The 24,087-nt window shown below is 36.9% G+C and overlaps 1 protein-coding gene across 1 annotated transcript in view; it reads right to left on the bottom strand.

The window, feature by feature from the left end:
* Positions 1-24,087, bottom strand: part of TTC6 (tetratricopeptide repeat domain 6) — a 162,763-nt gene that overhangs the window by 79,471 nt on the left and 59,205 nt on the right. The window contains exons 5-6 of the mRNA XM_034648624.1: positions 22,889-23,083; positions 9,147-9,288 (exon numbers count right to left, since the gene is read on the bottom strand). Of these exons, the coding sequence (XP_034504515.1) occupies positions 9,147-9,288; positions 22,889-23,083 (337 nt within the window). The remainder of the gene's footprint in view (positions 1-9,146; positions 9,289-22,888; positions 23,084-24,087) is intronic.

The raw sequence follows: 24,087 nt of genomic DNA, 5'->3' as shown, positions 1-24,087 counted from the left end.
ATGTGGGTTAATAAATCTGATACTTCTGTACTGGAATTGAACAGTTAAGTAAATGAATGGAAGTTGGTAGAGGCCAGGATTATCCCTGTTGGATTGGGAGTTTAAAGAAAAGCAAGGGAGGAGATTAGAATGATCATGTGGTAATGGAATAGAGTTGGAGACATCAGTATGAACTCATGTTTAGCTTAATTTAGACACAGATGGTTACGTATAGAAATATTTACAGGAGTTAGCACACCAAACATATTTCCTTGCTGTGTCAGCTGAGAAGGCCTGGAAGCAACAACACACTTGTACCAACAAGCACACCTAATGCCTAGATCTAGTTTCTAATCACATTCCCCAATAAAGGCAACTAGGGCTTCTTATATAAATGGCTGATTCTATGGACCACGGCAGGAAATATACAAAATGAGCCTGTTTTTTAAAAAAGTGTTTAAAAAAATCCCACAATAATGGGATATGTAGAAGAGACATAGCAGCCAACTGAAGGAACACTTAATAACCGAGGCTCAAAATCTGTTAGCAAAATAATAATAATAATAATAAAGTATTATTAAAGTATAACTCAAAGAGCAACACAAATATCCATGAGTCATACTGATATAAATAACTGAATGAATGAATAAATAAATAAGAACAGACAAATCTGCACAAATACAGATTAATTTTTTTGTTATACTCTGCCCCCAAGAAGGTAGAGCACAAGTCCACATTCGTTAAGTTTGAGCTGCCCATAGTGACTTCTTTCCAAAGACTACAGTTTGAAAACAGGGAAAAAGGGAAACTACACAATGAAGAAACTTGGCAAACACTACCTTAGATGATTAAGGTTAACATCAACCATGATAACACATGTTGATAATATGTACCTTTGATATGATGTGATCAAAATGGCACTTTACCTTGGTTGCCTTAATTCCAAAATCACATCGGGCAAATCCCAATTGGAGGACATTCTACAAAATACCTCACCACTACTCCCCCAAAGTCTCAGAAACTGTCACAGCCAAGAGAAACATAAGGCAACTAAATACAACAATTAAATATAATGTGGTATCCTGGAACAGAAAATGGACATTATATAAAAACTAAAGAAATCTGAAGGCAGTATGGACCTTAGTTACTAATAATGTATAAATACTGGGTCATGGTACTGTAGGCTGTATTAGTCTCCTAAGGCTGCCATAACAAATTACCACTGGGTGGTTTAAATGAACAGAAATGTATTCTCTCACTGCTCTGGAGACTAGAAGTCCAAAATCAAGTTGTAGGAAGGTCCATGCTCCTTTGAAGGCTCTAAGGAAGAATCCTTCCTTGCCTCTTTCTAGCTCCAAGTGGTTGTCATCAGTCCTTGGCATTCCTTAGCTTGCAGCTGCATCATTCCAATCTCTGCCCCTGCTGTCACCTGGTCGTCTTCCCTGTGTGTTCAAGCAGCATTTTCCTCTTACAAGGACCCTGTGCTATGGGATTTAGGGCCCATTCTCAATCCAGGATTCATCCCAAAATCCTGAATTATATCTGCAAAGACCTTATTTTCAAATAAGGTCACATTCACAGGTACTGTGGGTTAGGACTTGAACATATCTCTTTAGGGCCACTTTCAATCCAATATGATCATATTAATAACAGGGGAAACAGGACGTGTAATATATGGGAGACCTCTATACTACCTGTGTAACTTTTCCGTACTCTCAAACAATTCTACAAAATAAAGTTCATTATCAATAAATAATAATAAAGCAAACAGTAAAAGACAAAACTGTTTTTAAAAATAGTCGTAGGCATTGGGGTGCCTGGATGGCGCGTCAGTTGAATGTCCAATTCCTGATTTTGGCTCAGGTCATGATCTCAGGGTCATGGGAATGAGCCCCATGTCAGGCTGCGCTCTCAGTGGAGAGCCTGCTAGAGATTCTCTCCCCCTTCCTCTTCCCCTCCCCCCTGCACACACACACATGCGCTCTCTTTCTTTCTCAAACGAATGGATAGATCTTTTAAAAAAGAAATAGTTGAAGGCATAAAAATTAATCAGGCATTCATGACAAAATCTTCATGAAAATGTGGTAAGATTTTAAAAATAATAGCTGCGTGAATGCATGGTATTATTGGTAATTATATTTCCATTGACTTTTAATAACACTTAATTGGGCTATTTCTTTACCCCAAAAAGATTTTTCACCAGAAAAATGAACTCAAATAATTTTAAAGCATCAATTTGCAAGCATTACTGTAGCATTAACTATGAAACCTTAAGAGTGACATCTCCTGGAGTGTGGATGTTACAGACTTTTTAGAGTAATATACAAAGACCCAAACACAGTAAATAAAGATCCACAATTATAAGGTGATATTGAGTCTTGGCCACTTTTATTTCTAGTCAGATATACTTCAACCATTCCATGCACTTGATCACGTTTCCTGACTATCAACAGAGTATTTGGAGAAAAGCAGATTTTGCAGTTGCCAGGTTAAATTGTCCACCACAAGAATTCAAAGTTAAGTTCCCATCCCACACGTCCTCTGTTTTGCTGGTCATACTGTATCACTTTATGCTGTATAGACCTAGAGCCAGGAAGTCATTGCTAAAAGATGAATAAAATCTTCCAAAATCAGCTGACAACTCTTCTTCCAAAGATCACCTAGAAATTAAGAAGATTTCAGGCATTCAAATGGTAGGACACATACAATACAGTAAATTCCTTTCATGTAGTAGATAGACGTCCAGCAGCGTAAGCCTCCAGAATAACACGATTCCCCTAAAAGTAAGCAAGATACAGCCTTCCAAGTGGAAAGAGAGGAAAATGTATCACTAAGCAAACAGCAACTTTGCTATCAAGGAAAAGCACAAGTGCACCTTCAGGAGAGAATTTATCAAATTAAACTAGTGAAGAGGCACTCATTGTGGTAAAATGATTTCCCCTGCAATGCTCAAAACTTTCTAAGAGGAGAACTAGAAAAATGGTTAAGAATGACAAGGTTGGTAGCTGCTAGTACTTAACAGGAGGATAGAGATGGCACAGCAAACTGAATTACTATTAAGCAACCAGATTGACTTATAATAGCACCTGCACAGTCCCTACGGTTACTATGAATATTACAAGCCAATACAATAACTCATGTTCACATTGAAGAGCCAAAATCAGAATACTCTATTCACTAAGGGAGACAGACATGCGAATTAGTTCCTATTGGTAAATTATGATTCATGTAAGTGAAACATAAGGATAAACAAGACTTTTCAAAATGTGGTCTGAGACTCTAAAGAGCTCAAGACCTTTTCAGGGCTCTTTTCAAGACTTTTTCAATACCTTTCCACACTTGAAAACTATTCTCTCAATAATATTTAGAGGCTACTTGCCCTTCCTCTGTGTTGAAATTTGCACTAATGGTGCAATAATTAAATTGAATAAAATTGATGGCAGCTTAGCATGAATCAAGGCATCTGCACCTTAAAAATGCCCACCGGAAAGCAGGAAAAATTACATAAAAATGCAATTTTATTACATCTCAACTTTTAAGTACACATCTTTTTTTTAAGTACACATCAACGTGACTAAAAGAAAAGTATATATAAAGTGTCTCTGTGGCCACAGTGAAGTAAGATGGTGGTTTTGAGGAAAAACACATGTGCTCTTGTTAGAGTTGAGAACTGAACTAGCCACAATTTTCATTTGAGAGGACAAACATAAAACTGTTCATTCAGTTTCGGGTATATGGCAAGCATTTTCCTGAAAATGAATGAAGCAATCCTGTCATTTCAAATAAAAACATTAAGAGTATTTGTGCCAATAAAAAATTTAAGCTTTTAGCAAAAATGAGAAATTTGGAAAATGTGTGTCCCTCACCATGAGTCTGTCGCATTCCCAGTGTGTAGGAGTGCTGACAACACTGACACCATGTTTGGCTCTCCATCTTGTTCATGCCTGCACAAGGACCTCCCTCAGTGCCACGTGTTCCAGGACCCATGGAGGTTAATGGATACCCTGACAGGAATGTGGAAAGGCTTATTCTGACTTCCCTAAAGCAATGCACAGAAGGCTCCACCTTAGATAACTAGTAGAGATGACTGGTGCACAGATGATGTCACTTTAGATAACTACACTTTGACCTCACCACCATGCCCCTCACTCTATAAAAGTTAAGGATTAAGGTCCAGATTGGACAGAGGATAGCTGCACAGTACCTGAGTCATTTGAGTGCCTAATCCCCCGTCAGCAAGTTACCCAGAATATAACTGAATGAATAGTATGGAGTGGTTTGCTTTGTTTTTCAGTCTCAAAATGCCTTCTCAGTCTGGAGGGTACTTTACTGTCCCTTCTCCACCTTCTAACACAATGCTAAAACCTTTTTCTGATAATATTAAATATAAGATATTTTGATATTATATTATATATATAATATCAAAATGTATCAACATTTGAAGAGCTACATAACTTGAACAAATAATGGATGTACAATGTTACAAATCATAAATGGGTAAAAAATCCACTCAAAGTACAAAACGACAATAGATTTTAATGTATCAAGACATGAAAGTTGTTGATGTGGCTTTAGCTGTGGGAATTATCACTTAATTTAGCTACATAAATTACCACTCAAGATTACCTCTATAACTAGGTTTAACTGCTCTTTTTTTTTTTGCTCTAATGATCACAATTTTTTATTAAACTTTATTTTGAGATAATTGTAGATTCACATGCAATTTAAGAAACAGTAAGAGAGATCCCATCTATCCTTTACTCAATTTCCCTCAACGGTAACGTCTTGCAAAACTATAGTACGGTATCACAAGCAAATATTAACATTAACACAGTCAAAATACAAAACATTTTCATCACCACAAGGATACCTCATGTTGTCCTTTTACAGACACACTCATCCAAACCCCCCATCCTGAAACCCTAGAAACCACTAATCTGTCTTCCATTTTTCTAATTTTGTTACTTCAAGAATGTTATATAAGGAAACTGTACAGTATGCAATCTTTTAAAATTGGTTTTTTCAGTGTAATTCTCTGAAGATTCGTCCTTATAGTTGCATATATCAAGAGTGCCTTCCTTTTTATTGCTGAGTGGTAGTTGCATGTTCAGTTTTTTAAAGGTGAGGAAGAACCTGGGTACCTGGGTGGCTCAGGTGTTTGACTTTGGCTCAGGTCATGATCTCAGGGTCCTGGGATCAAGCCCCATGTTCATAGGGCTCCACACTCAGTGGGGGAGTCTGCTTGTCCCTCTGCCCCTCTGCCTGCTCATGCTTGCGCTCTCTCAAATAAATACCATCATATATATATATATATTTAAATTTCTTGAGACTTTCTTGTTAATGCACAGTTACTTTTAACTTTATTATTTAGCTTCCAAATATCTGGAGATTTTTTTGTTATCTTTGTTATTGATCTCTAATTTGATTCCATTATGGATCTGCTCTATCTTGGTATATATCCTATGGGAACTTGAAAAGAATATTTATTCTGCTTTTGTTGGGTATAATGTTCTACAATTTCAACTAGATTCTATTGGTTAATGGAATTTTTGAGTTCTCCTATATCTTTGCTGATTTTCTAAGTGTTTTTATCAATTATTTAGAGAGGTAGTGATGTCTTCAACTGTAATTGTGGAATTGCCTATTTCTCATTCCAGTTTTTGCTGCATATAGCTTGCAGGTCTGTTCTTTGGCGCACACACTTCTTAAGACTGCTATGTCTTCCTGGTAGATTGACACTTTTATCATAATATAATGCCCCTCTCTGCCTCTGATTATTTTCTTTGCTTGAAAGTCTGCTTTATTTGATATTAATGATATTAACTAATAATCTGCTTTTCTTTGATTTATGTTTGAATGATATACCTTTTTTTACCCTTTTGTTTTCAACCTCCTATATCATTATATTTGAAGTCAGGTACTTGGGCTATGTTTTTTAATCTACACTGCAATCTCCATCACTTAATTGGTGTACCCAGACAATTTACGTTTAACTTAGGGATTTAGTCTGCCATTTCACTTTTTGTTTTGTTTGTTCTCTCTGGTATCTTTTGTTTCTCTGTTTTCTTTTTCTTGCCTTCCTATTATCTAGACATATTTTTTAAATCCACTTTTATTTATCTATGGTGTTTTGACTGTATCTCTTTGTATAGCTTATTAGTTTTGCTCTAGGAATTATATTATATAAACATAATTTATCAGTCTACAAATGTCATCATTTTACCAGTCCAAATGATATGAAACCTTACCTCTCTTTATACCCTTCCCCATTTGTAATTATTTTAAACATTTCCTCTATATACATTTAACAACATGATAATTTTTTGCTTCAACTGACAAACATAATTTAGAATACTCAAAAGGAAAAGAAAACTACTGCTTTAATCATATTTTTGGTTTACATGTTTTTGTTCCCTCTAGATACTCTAAGATTTCTTCTTTTTATCATTTTCTGCCTATTTAGGGAACTTCCTCTAGTCATTCTTTTAGGTCAAATCTGCCAGCAACAAATTCTCTTAGTTTCCTTTCTTCTGAAAATGTCTTGATTCCTCATCATTCCCAAAGGATATTTTCTCTGGCTATAGGACTGATTTCTGGCCTCCCTAGTTTCTGATGAGAAAGTCACTGCTATTCAAAGGTTTTTCTCCAATAGATAACATACTGTTTCTCTCTTGGTGCTTTCAAGGTTTTTTCTATGTCATTATTTCTCAGAAGTTTGGCTGTTATGTGGCTTAGTACAAATTTCTTTAGATTTTGCCTGCTTGGGGTTTGCTCAGCTTCCTAAATATGTTTGTCTTTTTCCAAATTTGGAAAATTTTCAGCCATGATTTCCTCCTACACGTTTTCAGTCACCACCACCTCTTTTCCTTCTCCTTACAGAACTGCACTAACACAAATGTTAGATCTTTTATTATATGCCCACAGATCCCTAATGGACCTGTTCCCAAAAGTCTGTAAATATTTTTTCAATCTATTTCTCTTTGCTGTTCGGACTGGAAAAATTCTATTCTTCTATCTTCAAGTTCACTAATTCCTATCTCCTGCATTCTACTTTTGAGCCCGTCCACTAAGCTTTTTATTTCAGTTATTATTTTTTTTAAAGATTTTATTTATTTATTTGACAGAGAGACAGCCAGCAAGAGAGGGAACACAAGCAGGGGGAGCGGGAGAGGAAGAAGCAGGCTCACAGCAGAGCAGGGAGCCCGATGCGGGGCTCGATACCAGGACCCTGGGATCACGCCCTGAGCTGAAGGCAGATGCTTAACAACTGAGCCACCCAGGAGCCCCATCAGTTATAATATTTTTAATTCTAAAATGTTTGTTTCTTCCCTAAGAAAATTTCTATTTCCTTTCCATTTGTTATTGAAGTATAATCGACATATAACATTATATAGTTTCAGTTGTACAATGTAATGATTTGATATTTGTATATGTTGCAAAACGTTGACCACAATAAGTCTAGTTAATATTCATCACCATATACAGTTGCAGAATTTCTTTTCTTGTGAAAAGAAACTTTTAAAATCTGCTCTCTATTCTGCTCCATGGATCTACATGTCTGTTTTTATGGTATTACCATACTCTTTTGATTACTAGAACTTTATAATATAGTTTGAAATCAGGGAGCATGATCCCTCTCGCTTTGTTCTTCTTTCTCAAGACTGCATTGGCTATTCAGTGTCTTTTGTGGCTCCATAAATATTTCAGGATTGTTTGTTCTATTTATGTGAAAAATGCCATGGACTTTTGAGCTTATTTAATGCTTCTGTTTTCGCTGACACTCCACTAGGCTTCCTCTGATACTACCACAGTGGGGAAGGGGAGATGCGGTCATTACTACTATTTGATGCTACAAGTCCAAGATCCCCATGTGGTTGCAACTGACAATATGGAGGGGGAATCTCATTCACACCCTGTTAAGATGAAAGTCCCAGCTCCACATTCAGCTTTCTTAGATTCCACCTTGGCAGGGGTATAAGAGTGCCTCATCATTTTCTGGCAAGAGTAAAGTTTCAATTTCCCACTAGGCTTTTGATGGGGGGGGGCACTTTTTTCTGTGGTATTTAGCTGGAATGGAGCAGTTACTGTCTAAAAATTTTTCTGTCTTGCTAGGCTTCCCCTTTCCTAGTTCTTTGCCTAATGAGAGTCTGCTTTTGTTAGAGTTTTTTTTTCCTTTGTCTATTTTTTGTTTCTAGATTAACAGCTTTCTCAGCTTCAAGTCTAGCATATATGTAGCAAAAAAGAAAACCCAAGGAACTAACTCACTGCCATGTCGTTTCTTGGGTTCCAAAGTTTCTAGTTAATGTGTTTTGTTCTCCAGTTTTCAAGAGTCTTTTATGTTTGTAACATCCAGCATTTTCAGTTGTACTTAGCAGGAAGAACAGGGAGGAGTAAAAGTAGTTTTTCTCCATTTTCCCCAGAAGTACAAGGCTTGCAACAACTTTCAAGAAACTACTACTTGTTAAGTTTTGGCATATTATCAAGGGAAAATATCCATAATTATATTAAAAAATATATTAAAATTTCCAACCACACAGCTGTGTGAGACCAGGATTTTCCTCATATATTTCAACCAAAACAACCTACCACAAAATTGAATGCATAAGCAGACACGAGACTTCAGCCATCTTCTAGTAAGCCACACATTAAAGAGATTGCAAGACATGTAAAACAAACAACCCTAGTTTTCTCCTTAAATTTTTGGTTTTCAAAAATATAATTATTTTTCATAAAAATACATTTTATGTTAACATATTTTGTTACTGTTATTTTTAGTAAATAAACACTTAGTATTTTCTCAGTTTCAATTTCCAATATTTCTAAATGTCAATAGATCTAACCCACATAGGGGCACCTGGGTGGCTCAGTCACTTAAGTGTCTGCCTTTGGCTTGGGTCCTGATCCCAGGGTCCTGGGATCAAGCTCTGCCTGTGGCTCCTTGCTCAGCAGGGAGTGTGCTTCTCCCTCTCCCTCGGCCCCTCCCCCCCACTCACGAGCATGCTCTCTGTCTCAAAAAAACAAATAAAATCTTTAAAAAAAAAAGATATAACCCACATAAATAATTATTGAGGTCCTCAATGATTCTTAAGATTATAAAAAGGGTCCTGAAATCAAAACGTTTGAGAACAGTAAGGTAGAGAAAAGTAATATTTATAGGAAGTTCTTACTTCCTCTCCCAAGAGTTGTAGGTATGGTTTGTGAGTGAGCTGTCCAGTTCTTTGTGTCAATTGCGGTAGTACCACTGGTGGTGGTGGAAGGACGGGAACATATTCTTGACTGCGATCCACAGCAGGAATTCCTTGCAGTATTCTATAGTATGATAAAAACAATAAATTTGTTTTTTAGGTCACTGATGAGTCTCATTTCATATCTCTGCTGAAATAAACACATTAACATTTGATATCTGTACTAAGCAGAAATTGTGCAGAAGTCAGAAAATCAGAAATGGGAAATAATTCAAAATAATTTACCTTGGTTCTGTGTACATTTTAGTAGTAACCTTTATGATGGTTTCATTATATTGGAATAATAAATTCACACTGTGAAAGCCTAATTACAAAAGAAGTAAAAAGGTCTCTACTTTCTGATCACTAACCTGTCCCCCACTCCAAGCCCACAGGAAATGGTCTCATTTCTTAGAGGGAGGTGAAGCGTCAGCCCAAGCAGAACTGCCTTCTCACAGTAAAGTTTTCTCCCCTTGAATCATATCTTGCCAGGATGAACCAAAAAACTATGAACTATGACATTAAATCTTCCTCTCTATGCTACAAACTACATATATATATATATATATATATATTAGGGTATACACGAGAAACAAAACTTATAAACAAAAGCCTTAAATACACCAAAGAGATGAGCTAAATGAAAAATTTGAAGGCAAAATGTGTTATTTATGACTAACTTACAAACTGTTTAATATAACATCAATTTTGTACTAAATTTTATATTAATTTGTACTAATTTTTGCACTTGCTATAAAAGAACTATAAAATGAGTACAAAATGAGCTTACACAGACTGTGGCTATATCAATTTCACGTGGAAGTATTTAGAGCCAATGTTCCCTGTTCTTGATATTCCATTATATGAACAGACAGTCACTTTATGAGCCATCAAATGTGAAGACTAAGAGTACAGAAACCACCCAACTGACTTTAGTTACTTAATAATATGCTGAAACCCTCGGGTCCGGTCATACCAGCTCTCAAAAAGCAGGCCCACCCAAAGCTAGGCTCGTGGAGACAGAGCTTGCCAAAGTAGAGTTGTGGAGAAAAGCCTCCTAGCTCAACTAGTCAAAATGTTTTAATTCAAAGAGAAGATAAAGTTCAACTGCCAATATGGTGAATATAGCAGACTGCCCCTAAACACCCAAATTATCCTCCTTCTAGAGTGCTTTCCTGAACTGCTGAGGTAAAACTCTCCTGCAGCCAGCGTCCTAGATGTGATTTAGGATCCACTAATCAGATGCTCTCACTTACAATTTGGAAGGCAGAAGGTCCCCATGGTTTTGTCGGCAAACAATCACGGCAACACTGAGTTCTGTAGTAGTGTTTCAGTGAATAGTCCTTTGTAGGTTGCCTTTCTTTTTTTGGTAGGGGGAAGGGGGCGGCAGTGAGTATATCAAACAGAAATACTGTGGTAGAATGTTGCCAGTACTGGCTTCCAGATTTACCACCTTTCTGACTATGCTAGAAGGAGCGGCTCCCTTGGCAGCCAGTTAAGTGTGCTGTGTGAGTCATCTCTGGAAGTCCTCCTGCCTAGAACCCATTTTCCCAATCTTTCCACTGATTTTTATAAGCATCAAATTTTCATTACTAATTCCCTTTTTGCTTAAAATAGTTAAAAATAATTCTGTTTTCTGCACCTGAATCCTGACTGATACATATAGAACAAAGAACAGGGCAAAGTCTATTGGCTGTAATGCTGAGACAAGAGAGCACATACATCAACATCAGTAAAATATTTCTAAGATCAGGGAGGAGAGGTATGACCTTAAGAAGCCATCTTGAGACACTGCTGTATTTTTATCTAGCTCTATACCAAAAACAAGGTAATAAGAGTCATTCCCAGCTTTTTGTCTTTTCACATTCCAAATGTGCACTAAAGAAAAGGACATTCCGGTTGACAGGAAGAGGAAGAAGTCATCGGACGTTTTAGACTGTATAGCTCTGGTAGACATTTACAGAGGACCTTAGTGAAAGCCTATACAAGATTAGCAACTTTCTGTATGACAAAGATGAATCATTTACTTGAAATCTTTCCCCAAACTTTCCCTACTTCCTTCTTTATTTGCAGAGGGAAGAACTAATCCTTTTTCTAGAGTTCACCCCCTTTGGAAAACACCATTTCAGACTGAAAATCTCTTCATAACCAACCTCTCCCTCACGCCCAGCAGTAATCACTGGTTCCACTCCTTCTCCTTCCGTGGTGTCTGTCCTGTCCATTGCATTTTCTCTCATCTGAGTCCTGTGATATCATCGTTACTGGCCCCTTACCTTAGACTCTCCCTCCTCCAATCCATGCTATATACCCTGCCGGAGGCGTCATCAGTCACTGCATTTCCAAATACTTTAACGACTGCACACCCTGTATGAACTCAAGCTCCTGTGCCTTGCATTCAGGGTCCTCCGCAGTCTGGGCACCACCTACTTGCCAATCCCACTTCCCATCCCTAACTCCTGGCCGAACCTACATTCACTCTGCAAAATGTGCCCAAGGGGCTGAGATTACTAAGGGGCAGTAGGGAAGACAGGCAAACCAAACGACAATACAGTGTGGCTATAAAAATGATGAAAAGAAGGCTTTCAGATCAAAACTCCTTCATGACACCTTTATAAATCCCCCTCTACCCAGTCGAAATCCATCTTTCCTTCCCTAGTTTTCCTGCGGCACTCGATCTGATCTTTCATCGTAGAATATACTACTTTTGATTCTGTGTATCTTTTTCACAGTAGACATAGACTGGTGTGAAAGAAAAGTGATTCTTACTCATTTTCTTTCTTCTGTGGATGCAAATGTAGTAGGTACTGAATAAGTATTGTCGTATTTTGGCCCAGCAAGAAAAGTCTCACAGCCAAAGCCAGTCCCACACTGTGCCCTGGGGAACTGAGAATCGCAGGTACTGCAGTGGTTCCCAAAGTGTGTTCCCTAACCAGCATCGTTAACTTCACACAGGAACTTGCTGGAAAATGCAAATTCTTGACCCCCCATTCTACTTAATGAATCAAAATCTCAGGGTGGACCCGGTCATCTGTGTTTTAACCAGCCCTATAGAAGATTCTGATAGATACTGAAGTTTGAAAACCACAGATGTACTGCAATCTTTCCTAAAACAGCCTGATCGTAAGAAAATTCCGGGAGCTTGTCAAATCTATAGCTTCCCAGGTTCCCCCTCTAGAGATTCTAATTCAGTGGGTTAGGGATAGAGCCTAGGAACTGAGACCCTTATCATAGAGTCCAGGTGGTCGTTATCGGGGAGGGGGGGAGCCTAAAATTCAGATATAGTGAGAAGAGCTAGCTTTTGGAATGAGGCTAAAAACCAGGATTTTAGTGTCGCTTTGACCACTTGGCATTCTATGTGGGGTAGGTCACTTTTCCTTCCTAGGTCTGTTTCTTCATCTATCTACAGCAACAGTGATCAGGTCTTTCAGAGTCTAATGCTTATAAATAATACATGTGAGAGTCTGCACATAGTGCATGCTCACTAAGTGGTTGGTATTACAATTATTTTTGCTATTATTGCTATTATTGAGGGTATTGAATGAAGGAAACATGCCCACCTCTCTCAGAGTGAGTTAAACCTCTTTCCTTGTCTCCCGTGGGCCAGAGATATAAAATGTGTTTCTTTGCTCTAAGCTGTGAGTACTCTTTTAAAATCTCTGCATACATACTCTTTGAGTTACATAAAAGTGAACATGAGCTCCATCCTATGAAGCATGGAGATGTGTTCTCCCTCCAGCACCCTTCTCCCCTTCTTGGTGTTACTCTAACAGAGAAGTGCCCCCACCACATCTTTGCTATTCCTTCCTTAGAATTTATCTTGCTCCTTGGGGTACAAAATCTGGGAGAGGCTTCACGGGTGGAGCTCACAGTTGCTTTTATACAACTCAAAGAAAACGTGTACAGGGATATTTTATGAGTGCTCATGTGCAAAAGTTTTGCCAAAATAATACTTATATGCAATAGTGTATTCTATTGCACACAACAGTTTTTTCAAGCGCTTGTGGCAAGCCACTAAATTGATTTCACAGCCCCTTATTGGATCACAATCTACAATTTAGGAAATAGTAACTTACAAAGAATGTTGCTTGAGAAGCAAATTCCTAGATCTAGAAAAGACTTGTCTTCTTGAAGATTACAAATAATTTTCTTTAGCATAGTCTTCAAAATTTGTAGCACGGGTAATGAACACTTTGAATACTTTATAATAAAATAATAAATCTAAAGAAGGGTATAACTATATAGATTTTCTTTTTTTTACAAAATATGATTAGGGAAGTGGGGGATTTTATTTTTAATCATTGTAACTTCCTTGTTACATGCAAACAGTGACATCTGGTGGAATGACATTGCTTTGCTTTAAAAAAAATTTCAGCTTGCACATGTTGAGTTATGAAATCATCGTAATGTCCAAATAATTCCTGTTTTTATACTTCCATATAAAACAAAAATACATCAGAAATAATCTAATATCTCATCAAACATTGATCACGCATAATAAAATGACTTCTGTCATCCCAATCTGTATTTTTAAAAATATGCTTAAGGCTTACTTGGGTATAAGGGTTATTTATTAAAAATGGATATAATAGAAGTCTCATTGAGGTTACTATTGATTCTACTTCTAACGCTGCCACCAACTGTGATTTGGAGTGTGAAATTTACCCAGTTTCCTCATCCATAAATATGAGAAGGTTAGGTTAGGTAAGATCTCTTCTGGCTCTAAAACATGTGCTTCTGTGACATATCCCCAGCTAGACCTCAGACAGGAATTAAGTCTTATGTGCTTTATGTATCTTGGGTCACTGCCTAGATTACGTAGCAAGGAACAAGGCCAAATAAGGGATGGGTGTGGGGCTAGGATTAGACCTAACCATTGAGGAATGGAAGACAACGCAGGAAATGGGGCAGAGTGGGGGAAAGTCTGTTCCAGATACCCACGTTTGAAGGAAATATAGAGCAGAAGACAGAACACAATATTCCAAACATAGTATGACAGACCACAGGCGGTAGTACACTAGAAGTGGCATCAAAAAGTTCTGGCTTGGGACAATGGCACGTTCTAGTGGGGAGCAACCAGTAATAGGGAAAACAAAACCAGGCAGTATTCAGTGAAAGCTTCCAGTAATTAAGTAATTAATAGCAAGGAAGTCTACCACAGTTAGCAAGGTCCCAGCCCTGGCCTCATACTCAGAAATAGGATTTCAGTTGCTAAGAGGGAACAAGAAATGTAAGAACCACCACCTTAATATAAGCAAAAGCCCTGCTTCCAATGTTGGGTCACAATGCATCAAATATAAAACCAGGGTTAAATAAAATATGCATCTCTCAAACTATTCAACTAGAGCTTGCTTCTCAGATTCTTTCTGGCTTATATCAAGATTTTTTCTGAAAACAAGATAAGAACAAGTATTCAGAATGAAGCATGAAAAGAAAAAAAAATGAGAGGGTCTTCACAAATTCACAAAACAGTGGGATATAATGGAAACCACATATAGAATCAGAGAGCTCTAATTCTGAATCTTAGCTTTTACCAGCCCTGTATACATGGGCTAGACACGGAATCTCTGAACTACAGTTTCTTTATTTGGGAAATAGAATGTTTTATCTGTTTATATAGAGTTGTTGCTAATACTAGATTATATAGGCGTGCCTGTGGCTCAGTTGGTTAAGCATCCGACTCTTGATTTCAGCTCAGGTCATGATCTTAGGGTCCTGGGATGGAGCCCCATGTCAGCCTCCATGCTCAGTGGGGAATCTACTTAAGGATTCTCTCTCCCTGTCCCTCTGCCCCTCCCTCCATTCACGTTCTCTTTCTCTCTCAAATAAATAAATCTTTTTATTTTATTTTTTTTAAGATTTTATTTATTTATTTGACAGAGATAGAGACAGCCAGCGAGAGAGGGAACACAAGCAGGGGGAATGGGAGAGGAAGAAGCAGGCTCATAGCGGAAGAGCCTGATGTGGGGCTCGATCCCATAACGCCGGGATCACGCCCTGAGCCGAAGGCAGACGCTTAACTGCTGTGCCACCCAGGCGCCCCTAAATAAATCTTTTTAAAAAATACTAAATTATATAATAAATGCATCCAACACATTTTCTATTAGATAATTTTCTGCTTTTGTATTCAAATATCACCACAGTACTTAAAAGATTCAGATAAATTCTTTGAAATGCAAGCAAACTTTATATAGTTCATTCATAAACTGTTAAGTAGTAGACATAGTGAGTCAAAATAATTTCTCATGTGTCGGTATTTCAGTTTTAAAATAAAAATCCTCAAAGGAATAGAACCTGCAAAATCAACATCCTTAATATCATTTTTGTAAGATGTATGTATATGTAAAATATGTGCATGCACAGAAAAAAAGCTTAGAATAATCTTTATCATATAGAAAAACCAATGGCAAAGGCCAATCTCTAGTATAATAGTTAATACTCACAGAAAAACTATATAGAGGCAAAATTCCCAGAACCTGGCCCATCCCACCCTCCAACAAATTTCAGGATCCTGAATGAAAATTAGTAATAAAACCTGCATCTTCTGGTGCTCCTACTTAAAATCTAAACATAGTATTCTAATGCCTCCAAGATGAGCAGTCAAGAAATGCCAGGTCAATCTATCTGATATTAACTTCGGGCAACCAGAAATGTCCTATCCTTCATTCAAAGTGAGTACACAGAAAAATCAAATATGAATTCCATGAAGAGAGTCTGAAATGTATAAGAAAGAAATACAGCATCCAAAAGTTACACGAAGAACATCCTTTTGGAAAAAAATTACTATAGAAATCAAAAAGTATTTTTTAAGATTTATTTATTTGAGAGAGAGAGAGAGAACATGTGAGCAGGGGGAGGGGCAGAGGGAAAGAAATAGACACCCCACTGAGGGGGGAGTCCGACTGGGGGCTCGACCCCACCACATGGAGATCATGACCTGAGCCGAAATCAAGAGCAACTGCTCAACCAACTGAGCCACCCAAGCTCCCCTCAAAAAGTATTTCAGAAAAATTGTGCTTTCTTGACAAAAATCTATCAAGGAAATTTTTTAAATTCTTTCATGAAACACGTAACGAAAATTCAGATTAAGACAAAAGACTAAGATTTTTCTTAAGAGATTAATAGAATTAAGAAAAAAGAAAAATACTATAGCAGTATTAGAATAGTACTTAGAAGGGCGCCCGGGGTGGCTCAGTCAATTAAGCATCTGCCTTCGGCTCAGGTCATGATCCCAGGGTCCTGGGATTGCCCCACATCGGGCTCCCTGCTCAGAGGAGAGCCTGCTTCTCCCTCTCCCTCCTGTTTGTGCTGTCTCTCTCTCACTCACTATCTCTCTCTCAAATAAATAGACAAAATCTTTAAATAAATTAATTAATTAAATGGTAGTTAGAAGAAATTTTTAAAATTTATACGCAGAAAATGAAACAATTGGGGGGCCTGGGTGGCTCAGTCGTTAAGCGTCTGCCTTCGGCTCAGGGTGTGATCCTGGGGTCCTGGGATCGAGCCCCACATCAGGCTCCTCTGCTGGGAGCCTGCTTCTTCCTCTCCCATTCCCCCTGCTTGTGTTCCCTCTCTCTCTGGCTGTCTATCAAATAAATAAATAAAATCTTTTTAAAAAAATGAAACAACTGATTTGGAAGAAAGGTTTGAGAGATGAAGGTATATAAAGTGTTGATAAATGTAGACGATAGATAATAAAGATCCAGCATAAGGTTAATTGATATACCTGAAGAAAGTCATTAAATAAGTAAAATGTAAATACTACTTAAAATAAAATAGAAAAAGTCCTAAACTGAAGAAGTGTATTTGCATATTAAAAGGGCTTTTTGTGTATCAGGAAAAATTAATTAAAAAGCAATGCACTCCCCAACATGTGCCAGTGACGTTATTTAAGGCAAAATTTAAAGTCCTAGAAGCATCTAGGAGGAGAAGTGGAGAGGAAACAGATTACTTGCAAATAAAATAAAAACAAGCTTCAGATTTCTATCTCACAACATTAAATATCAGATAATGATACAAACCAAAAAAAACAAAAACACACACATGGATAAATATTGGTAAATATGATAGATTATAGGAAACAGCAAAGAACTAAAACAAGAGAAAGAAAATATAAAGTAAGATGACAGGAATAATATCAAGTATATCTGATATGACAATAAATGAATAAGGGTGATCCAATCTATTATAAGAAAAATTTTGATTGGCTTAAAAAATATTTTAGTCTATGCAATCTACAAGTGACACAACTAAAAAAGATTAAAAATAAAAGGGCAAACATACACCATATAAAGCAAGCCAAAAATAGGACAGAGTTTCATTTTTTATGGAATTAGTGTACAATCTATAATGAAAACAAAAGGACCACAGTTAACAGTTTCTTGAGTTTCCTTCCACACACACACGCACATTTGTATATAATCATATATCTGTTTATATTTTAGTTCTACCTCCCTTCAGCACACAGAGCACTACCTTATTCTTAATTGAGGTTGCAGTGCATCCCGTCATTGGATGTGCCATAAAAAAATCTTCCATCAATAAACACACAAGTTGTTTCCAGTTTTTAATTATTATAAGGACAATGAACATCGTTCTGCATGTATCTTAGTAAATGATAGTATCAGCATATAGATGGTATTTAAAGCCATGGTCTTGGTAAGGAGGGGAGAAAACAGGTCCCAGTATAAAAAACATTGGGCACGCCAATGTTTTGAAGTCAAGAAATGAGGAGATACCTGCAAGGGAGACTTGAGAAGACATAGTCAGGGAGGCAGAAAGAAACCATAAAAGAGTATAGTCCCGAAGAGATTAAAGTGTTTTAAGGAAGAGTTAATGCAACTGTGCAAAACACTATTAAAAAGTCAAGTTGAGTACTGTGTATCTTACAGCAAATCTGATCATGTCATTCTTCCTCAAAAAACTCTATCAATGGTTTCCCAATACACTGTGAATAAGAATCTCTCCCCCAAGGCTCACTTGCCCTCACACACACACATGCAGGGCATCTGTGAAATCCTACCTGATTTTATTCATGCCTCCACTCAGCCTCCACCGCACCCCTGCTCCTCCTGTTCTCCAATGCTAGACTTCTTTCCAATTCTTAGATGAGCTCTAACTGTCCACAGCAGGGACTCTCAAACTCCAATATGCATTCAAATCATCTGCATTTCTAACAAATTCCCCCGAGTGATGTTGATTCACTCTTCAGGTTGCAATGTAAGTATCATTTCCTCAAACCTCCCAAGATAATCAGGATATCTTCCTAGTTTCCACAGCACCCTGCACATCTGCATATTAATTGTTACATTCCTGATAAGTAATTTACCATGTTCTTTTCTGTTAATCTCCACATTCCCTGAGGGCAGGGATTATGTTTGCAGATGTTTCCCTAGTGCCTAAACTCTATGCCTGCCACACAGTAGGCACACAAAAAATATTTGCTGATTGATTTAAGTGATTATTCAGATCTATTTTCCTTGACGAGAAAAGATAATTACAACACAGTTTAAGAAATCAGGTTACAAAACAGGTACATAGCACTATCCCAGTTTTGTTCTATGCTATTTATTTGCATACAGAAAAGTCTGGAATCACATATTTAAGAATGTAAGCAGTACTATCTCCGGACGGCAAGATTTTGGATAATTGAAGGGGTTTTTGCATTTTCTTGCATATTTGCTGAAGTATTGTTTCTATTATTATTTTGTAACAAAATAATAAATGATATTAAACATTTAATTCTGATACCTAGCCTTTGGTTTTCCAATTGTTGCAGTTGCCACTGTTTTAATTTATAGAACTAACAGTCTGTGCACATTTTTTCAAAATGTGACTAAGAATTTCTCTTGTAATTTGAAGCCGAGTGGAAGGTTAGGTCTGGGATCTGTAGCCTAAGTACTGCTTACCACGAGGAAGCTAGCTTTAAGGTGAACCTGACTTGAGAAGGTCAGCCCATGTTTGTAAGACACCATTTTTTGCCAGCTCCCTCTTTATTGATGGTGGATCAACAAAATACACAAGCAATTTTACATAGACAAGTCAGTGAAATAGAACATAAGTCCATAAATAGACTCAGTAACACACTGGAATTTAAGGTATGAGAAGTTGGCATTTCAAATCAGTGAGGAAAGAGGATTTATTGAATAAATGATATGCAATTAACTAGTCATTTGGGAAAAAATAATGCTTATTCTATCAAATTAACTACAGATGGATCAAGGAAAGCTATGAAATTACTAGAAGAAAATATGAGAAAATACATTTAAATTTAAGTGTAGAAAAGCCCTTTCCAAGAATGATACCAAGGCTAAGACACATGGAGAATGATTGCTATAGTTTTTACCACATAACAATAAGACTTCTGAATAGCATAAAACACTATAAATAAAACTAGAAAGTAAACAACAAATTAAAAGAAAATGTCTACTATGACAAATAATTAAAATCTTTAATATAAAAAGATCATTTATAAATCAATTAGGAAGAAATGAGTGATGACTCAACAGAAAATGAATCGATAATTCTCAAAAGGAGAAAAATAGCTGAAAGACGTCTAAAAATATGCTCACCCTCACTAGAAATTAATAAAACTATAATAATAAAGAGATATGTTTCCTCAGCAGATTAGAAAAAAATCAAGAAGACTGACAATAGGTTGTCTTAAGGGTGAAAAGAAATGAACAGCATCCTAAATTGATGAAAGCAGTCTAAGTCGATATAATTTTTCTGGAGAGAAGACTGGCAATATGCATCAAAAACTTTAAAGCAAAAAAAGTTTAATAAATTATTCCACATTTGGAGTCTTCTTACGTTGCAGCTTGGTTAAGTTAGCGAATAATATGAAAATATTTAAATGTTCACATATAACCTTGGGTGAAAAATCAGTCTATAGAATGCCATACATGGTTTAAACACATGCACATACAAGAGATGTTAGAAGGCTATTCATCAAACTGTGAACTTAATCTAAGTGTTTAAATACTTTCAATGATTTACTTATTTAAAACCCCAAATCTAGGGGCGCCTGGGTGGCACAGCGGTTGAGCGTCTGCCTTCGGCTCAGGGCGTGATCCCGGCGTTGTGGGATCGGGCCCCACGTCAGGCTCCTCTGCTGTGAGCCTGCTTCTTCCTCTCCCACTCCCCCTGCTTGTGTTCCCTCTCTCGCTGGCTGTCTCTGTCTCTGTCGAATAAATAATAAAAAAATCTTTAAAAAATAAAAATAAAAAAAAAATAAATAAAACCCCAAATCTAAAATTCCATGCTAATTCTAACTAAACAACTATAAACTTCTCTTTAGAATACAGTAACTTTAAAAGCAAAATTATAATCAATATGAAACATTTTTATAGTTCTCATCAAAATTCTATCTAGCAAGATAAATGTAACTTTGAACAAACTATGCTATTTTAAATAAACTTAAGTATGTACCTATGCTAGTTCATTAAAATATCCATGGTGTTTGCCACAAATAACAATTACTATATGCAGAATTAGGAAAGCATTAAAACAATACAACCACAAATATTGTTATGCTTTGTAGCTAACTGTTCATCTCACAGAAAAACCAAAAACTACTAAATGAAAGGGTATTCGTTTTGTGTTTACAATTACCATTCCTGAGAACACTTATTAGTGCAGAAAAAATTATACATTTCTCCGAACTTGTAGGCTCAGCAGACAGATATATTTTGAAAAGGTTAAGCTATGTTTAGCAAGGTAATCCTCAAGAGATGGATGCGAGAGAATTAAATATTCAGTACTTAAATTAACTTCTTATTTGGTACTTAGGAACAAATTGCCAAGAATTATCATCATCAAATAGAACATTTATTGACTCTCTTAGAAAAGGAACGATCTACTTGAAGAAAAAAAAATTTAGAATTGGAAAGAAACCAGTATTTTTAATACTTCGCATGACTAATAGAAGCTATAACTCCTCAAACGTTGAGTAGCTTACAGTGCTAATGGAAATTACTCAAAATAGTGGCTTCATGACTACCAGATTATGCTTATGTCTTTATTTTCCACTCTCAGCTTTAGGCTTTTAAAAGATATTCCAAAGTATGTCATACAGAACTGTTACTTTCTACCAGAAAAGCAGGAAGTTTTGAAATTTCCAAAATTCTTCACATACAATTTGTTCCAAAAATTTGAAAACACTTACCTGACAAATCAAAACTAAAAGACTTAGATGTTTAAGATTATGAATAGCAAATAAATCCTTGAAAAATATTTTTGCCTAAATAGAAAATAAACATGAGAATGACCCTCTTTTAGGAATTCAAATTCAATTCATTGTGATTACTGAACCCAGGGAAACTGGATGATTTAAAATCACGAAAGAATTCAGTAAAGTGTTACAATTTTTACTAAAAGTCAAGTTTGAGGAAATGAGCTCAGAAAATACCATGAAAAGAGTGGGTAAGTTACTAATAATTCTGTGATAGTTCATGTAATTAAAAGTGGTCTTTTAAAATATTCTCATATTTTAATGAAATACTTATAATGCTTAAAATGTTGTACTTAAATTTAACTAAATATTTAATGTTTTCAATATTCTCAAATGTGTAGTAGATGATTTTTCAGGATTCCTATCAGCTCTTCTGAAAGGCAAGAGACTTACGAATATGCATTCTCAATGGCCAGGTGATATCGCCCCCAAAGGGGTGAAAGTTGGTGCCTGGGGAGGGGGATGATGAAAGCTTATTCTTTTTATGTATATGGCATACACATACACACACACACACATATGTATATGTATACATGCATATGTATATATGTGTCTGTGTAAATAGATAGATACACTACCATAAAGATAAGCAACGTATATCCAGGATATTAAAATGCAACGGGGAATGGCAATTAGGAGGAGAAGTCTAAAAGCCTTTCTTAAAGGAGTAATAGTGAAAAAAAGTTTGAGAAAAACTATGTTAGACACACGTGGATTTTTATCACTATCCAAAGATGAGAACTTGGGCAAACAACCTGATATTATGGAGCCTAAGCTTCTTCAAGAATAAAATGGGAATTATGACTTCTTATAGTTGAAGATTTAAAAAGAAAAGGTGCAATGCACACCACACAGTGCTAGGATTGTAGTTTCTGCTAAATAAATGTGACCTCCACTCCCTTTTCTCCTCTCTTTTGAGGATGCTATAAATTACATCCTCTCCATGAAAGAATGCTCAGATGCCAAAGGAAAGTGAGACATGAAGAGAAATGGAAGAAACTCCAGGGGCAATGACTTTTGTACATGATCCCTGGACTCAAGTATGCCCAAAGGTGGTGTGAAATCTAAAAGACTGACTTTGAATCTCAAATCTGTTATTTTCTTAATTGTGATAAGCCTAGCAACATGGCTTGATTTTTACGAGCCTCAATTTTCACATCTGTACTCCACAGAGTTGTTACAAAGAACAGATGAGCTAATGCATGTGACACTCTTTGGTAACTAGACACCACTAAACTAAAGTTACCTTGTGATAGGCCACGGTTCATGGTATTAAGAGCAGGAAATGAAGATGCTGTCCTAGACTGTGTATGTACTAGGAAGGAATGGAAAGGACAAAAACTGCTCCTCTCTAGTATCTAAAACAGAATTGAGTCTTCAAAATCTCAACCTCAAGGGCAGAATTTCTTTGGCAGTTTAAATCTAGTTTAAACTAGAGTACCAGCGGAACTCTTACCTGTCTCTTCGCTCTTCATCTGTAAAGTGATGATCTAAGAAAGAGGTTCCCAATATCGCAAGCAAAGTATCATGACCTTTCTTGTCAGCTGTATGGTACACTCGAGAAGCCAAGCGCAAGTTAACAGGTAGTTCCTGGGCTGGGACAGTGGTGCACAAATCATGAAGGGTAGGAGAGGGGTAGTCTTGCAGAATTCTGCAACAGAGAAAAGAAAGTGGGCTTCTTTGATCATTTGTGGTCTTTTCGATATAAAATACATTGACATTGACATTTTAGTTTAGGCTCTAAAAAGGGTGTCTAAGTGTATAAGCTTTAAAACTATAATATTGGTTTATAACAAATTTAATATCACCATTGACCAGATCTTCAAAATTATATATCCAACTTTCTGCTGAAGATCTCAACCTATATGATTTACAGATACCTCAGAAACAACAGGTCTAAAAGCAAACTCATTGTCATCTCACCCCAAATCTCTTCTCTCCCGATGTCTGTAACTCAGTTGGTGACCCCATACTCAGCCCTCATGTATTACGTCTTTGCTACTCTGCCCAAATGCTAAGGTCCCCGAAGAAGTAGAACAATGTAGTACATTATCCGTTAACTAGCATCAATGGAACCCAGGTCTCTAAGTTTATGCAGCATCTTCCTTCCCACTGTGCTAGAACTTGCCTCTCTCCTGCCTTTCCAAAGTACAGAAGAAGGCATGAAGACCTTTCTTGATTCCCACTGTCACTTGCCACCCAATCACCAAATATATATTGAGCACCTACCATGTACTACCACTACTATTCCACGCTAGGTGATCTATACACATTCCCTCCAACTCCCACGATGAACTTATTATATGGGAGGTATTATTACCCTATTTTAGAGCAGGCCTATTTTGGATAGGTTCATAAAATTAGTAACTACTAGGATCTAAATACAATACTGCTGATTATAAGCCAATTTTTTTTCCTGTTACTGCCTATTAATGACCCCTGAGGTGGAAGTGACCCCTATCCAGGATGACTCCATTCCCACCTCCCTACTATAATTATACTCTTGGGGATGCCTGGGTGGCTCAGTCGGTTAAGCGTCTGCCTTCAGTTCAGGTCATAATCCCAGGGTTCTGGGATCAAGCTCCACGTTGGGCTACCTGCTCAGCAGGGAGCCTGCTTCTCCCTCTCCCTCTGACTAACACTCCCCCTGCTTGT

Source organism: Ailuropoda melanoleuca, chromosome 20, assembly GCF_002007445.2.
Source record: "Ailuropoda melanoleuca isolate Jingjing chromosome 20, ASM200744v2, whole genome shotgun sequence".
Taxonomy (NCBI): domain Eukaryota; kingdom Metazoa; phylum Chordata; class Mammalia; order Carnivora; family Ursidae; genus Ailuropoda; species Ailuropoda melanoleuca.
This window is presented reverse-complemented; position numbering and strand designations above follow the sequence as displayed.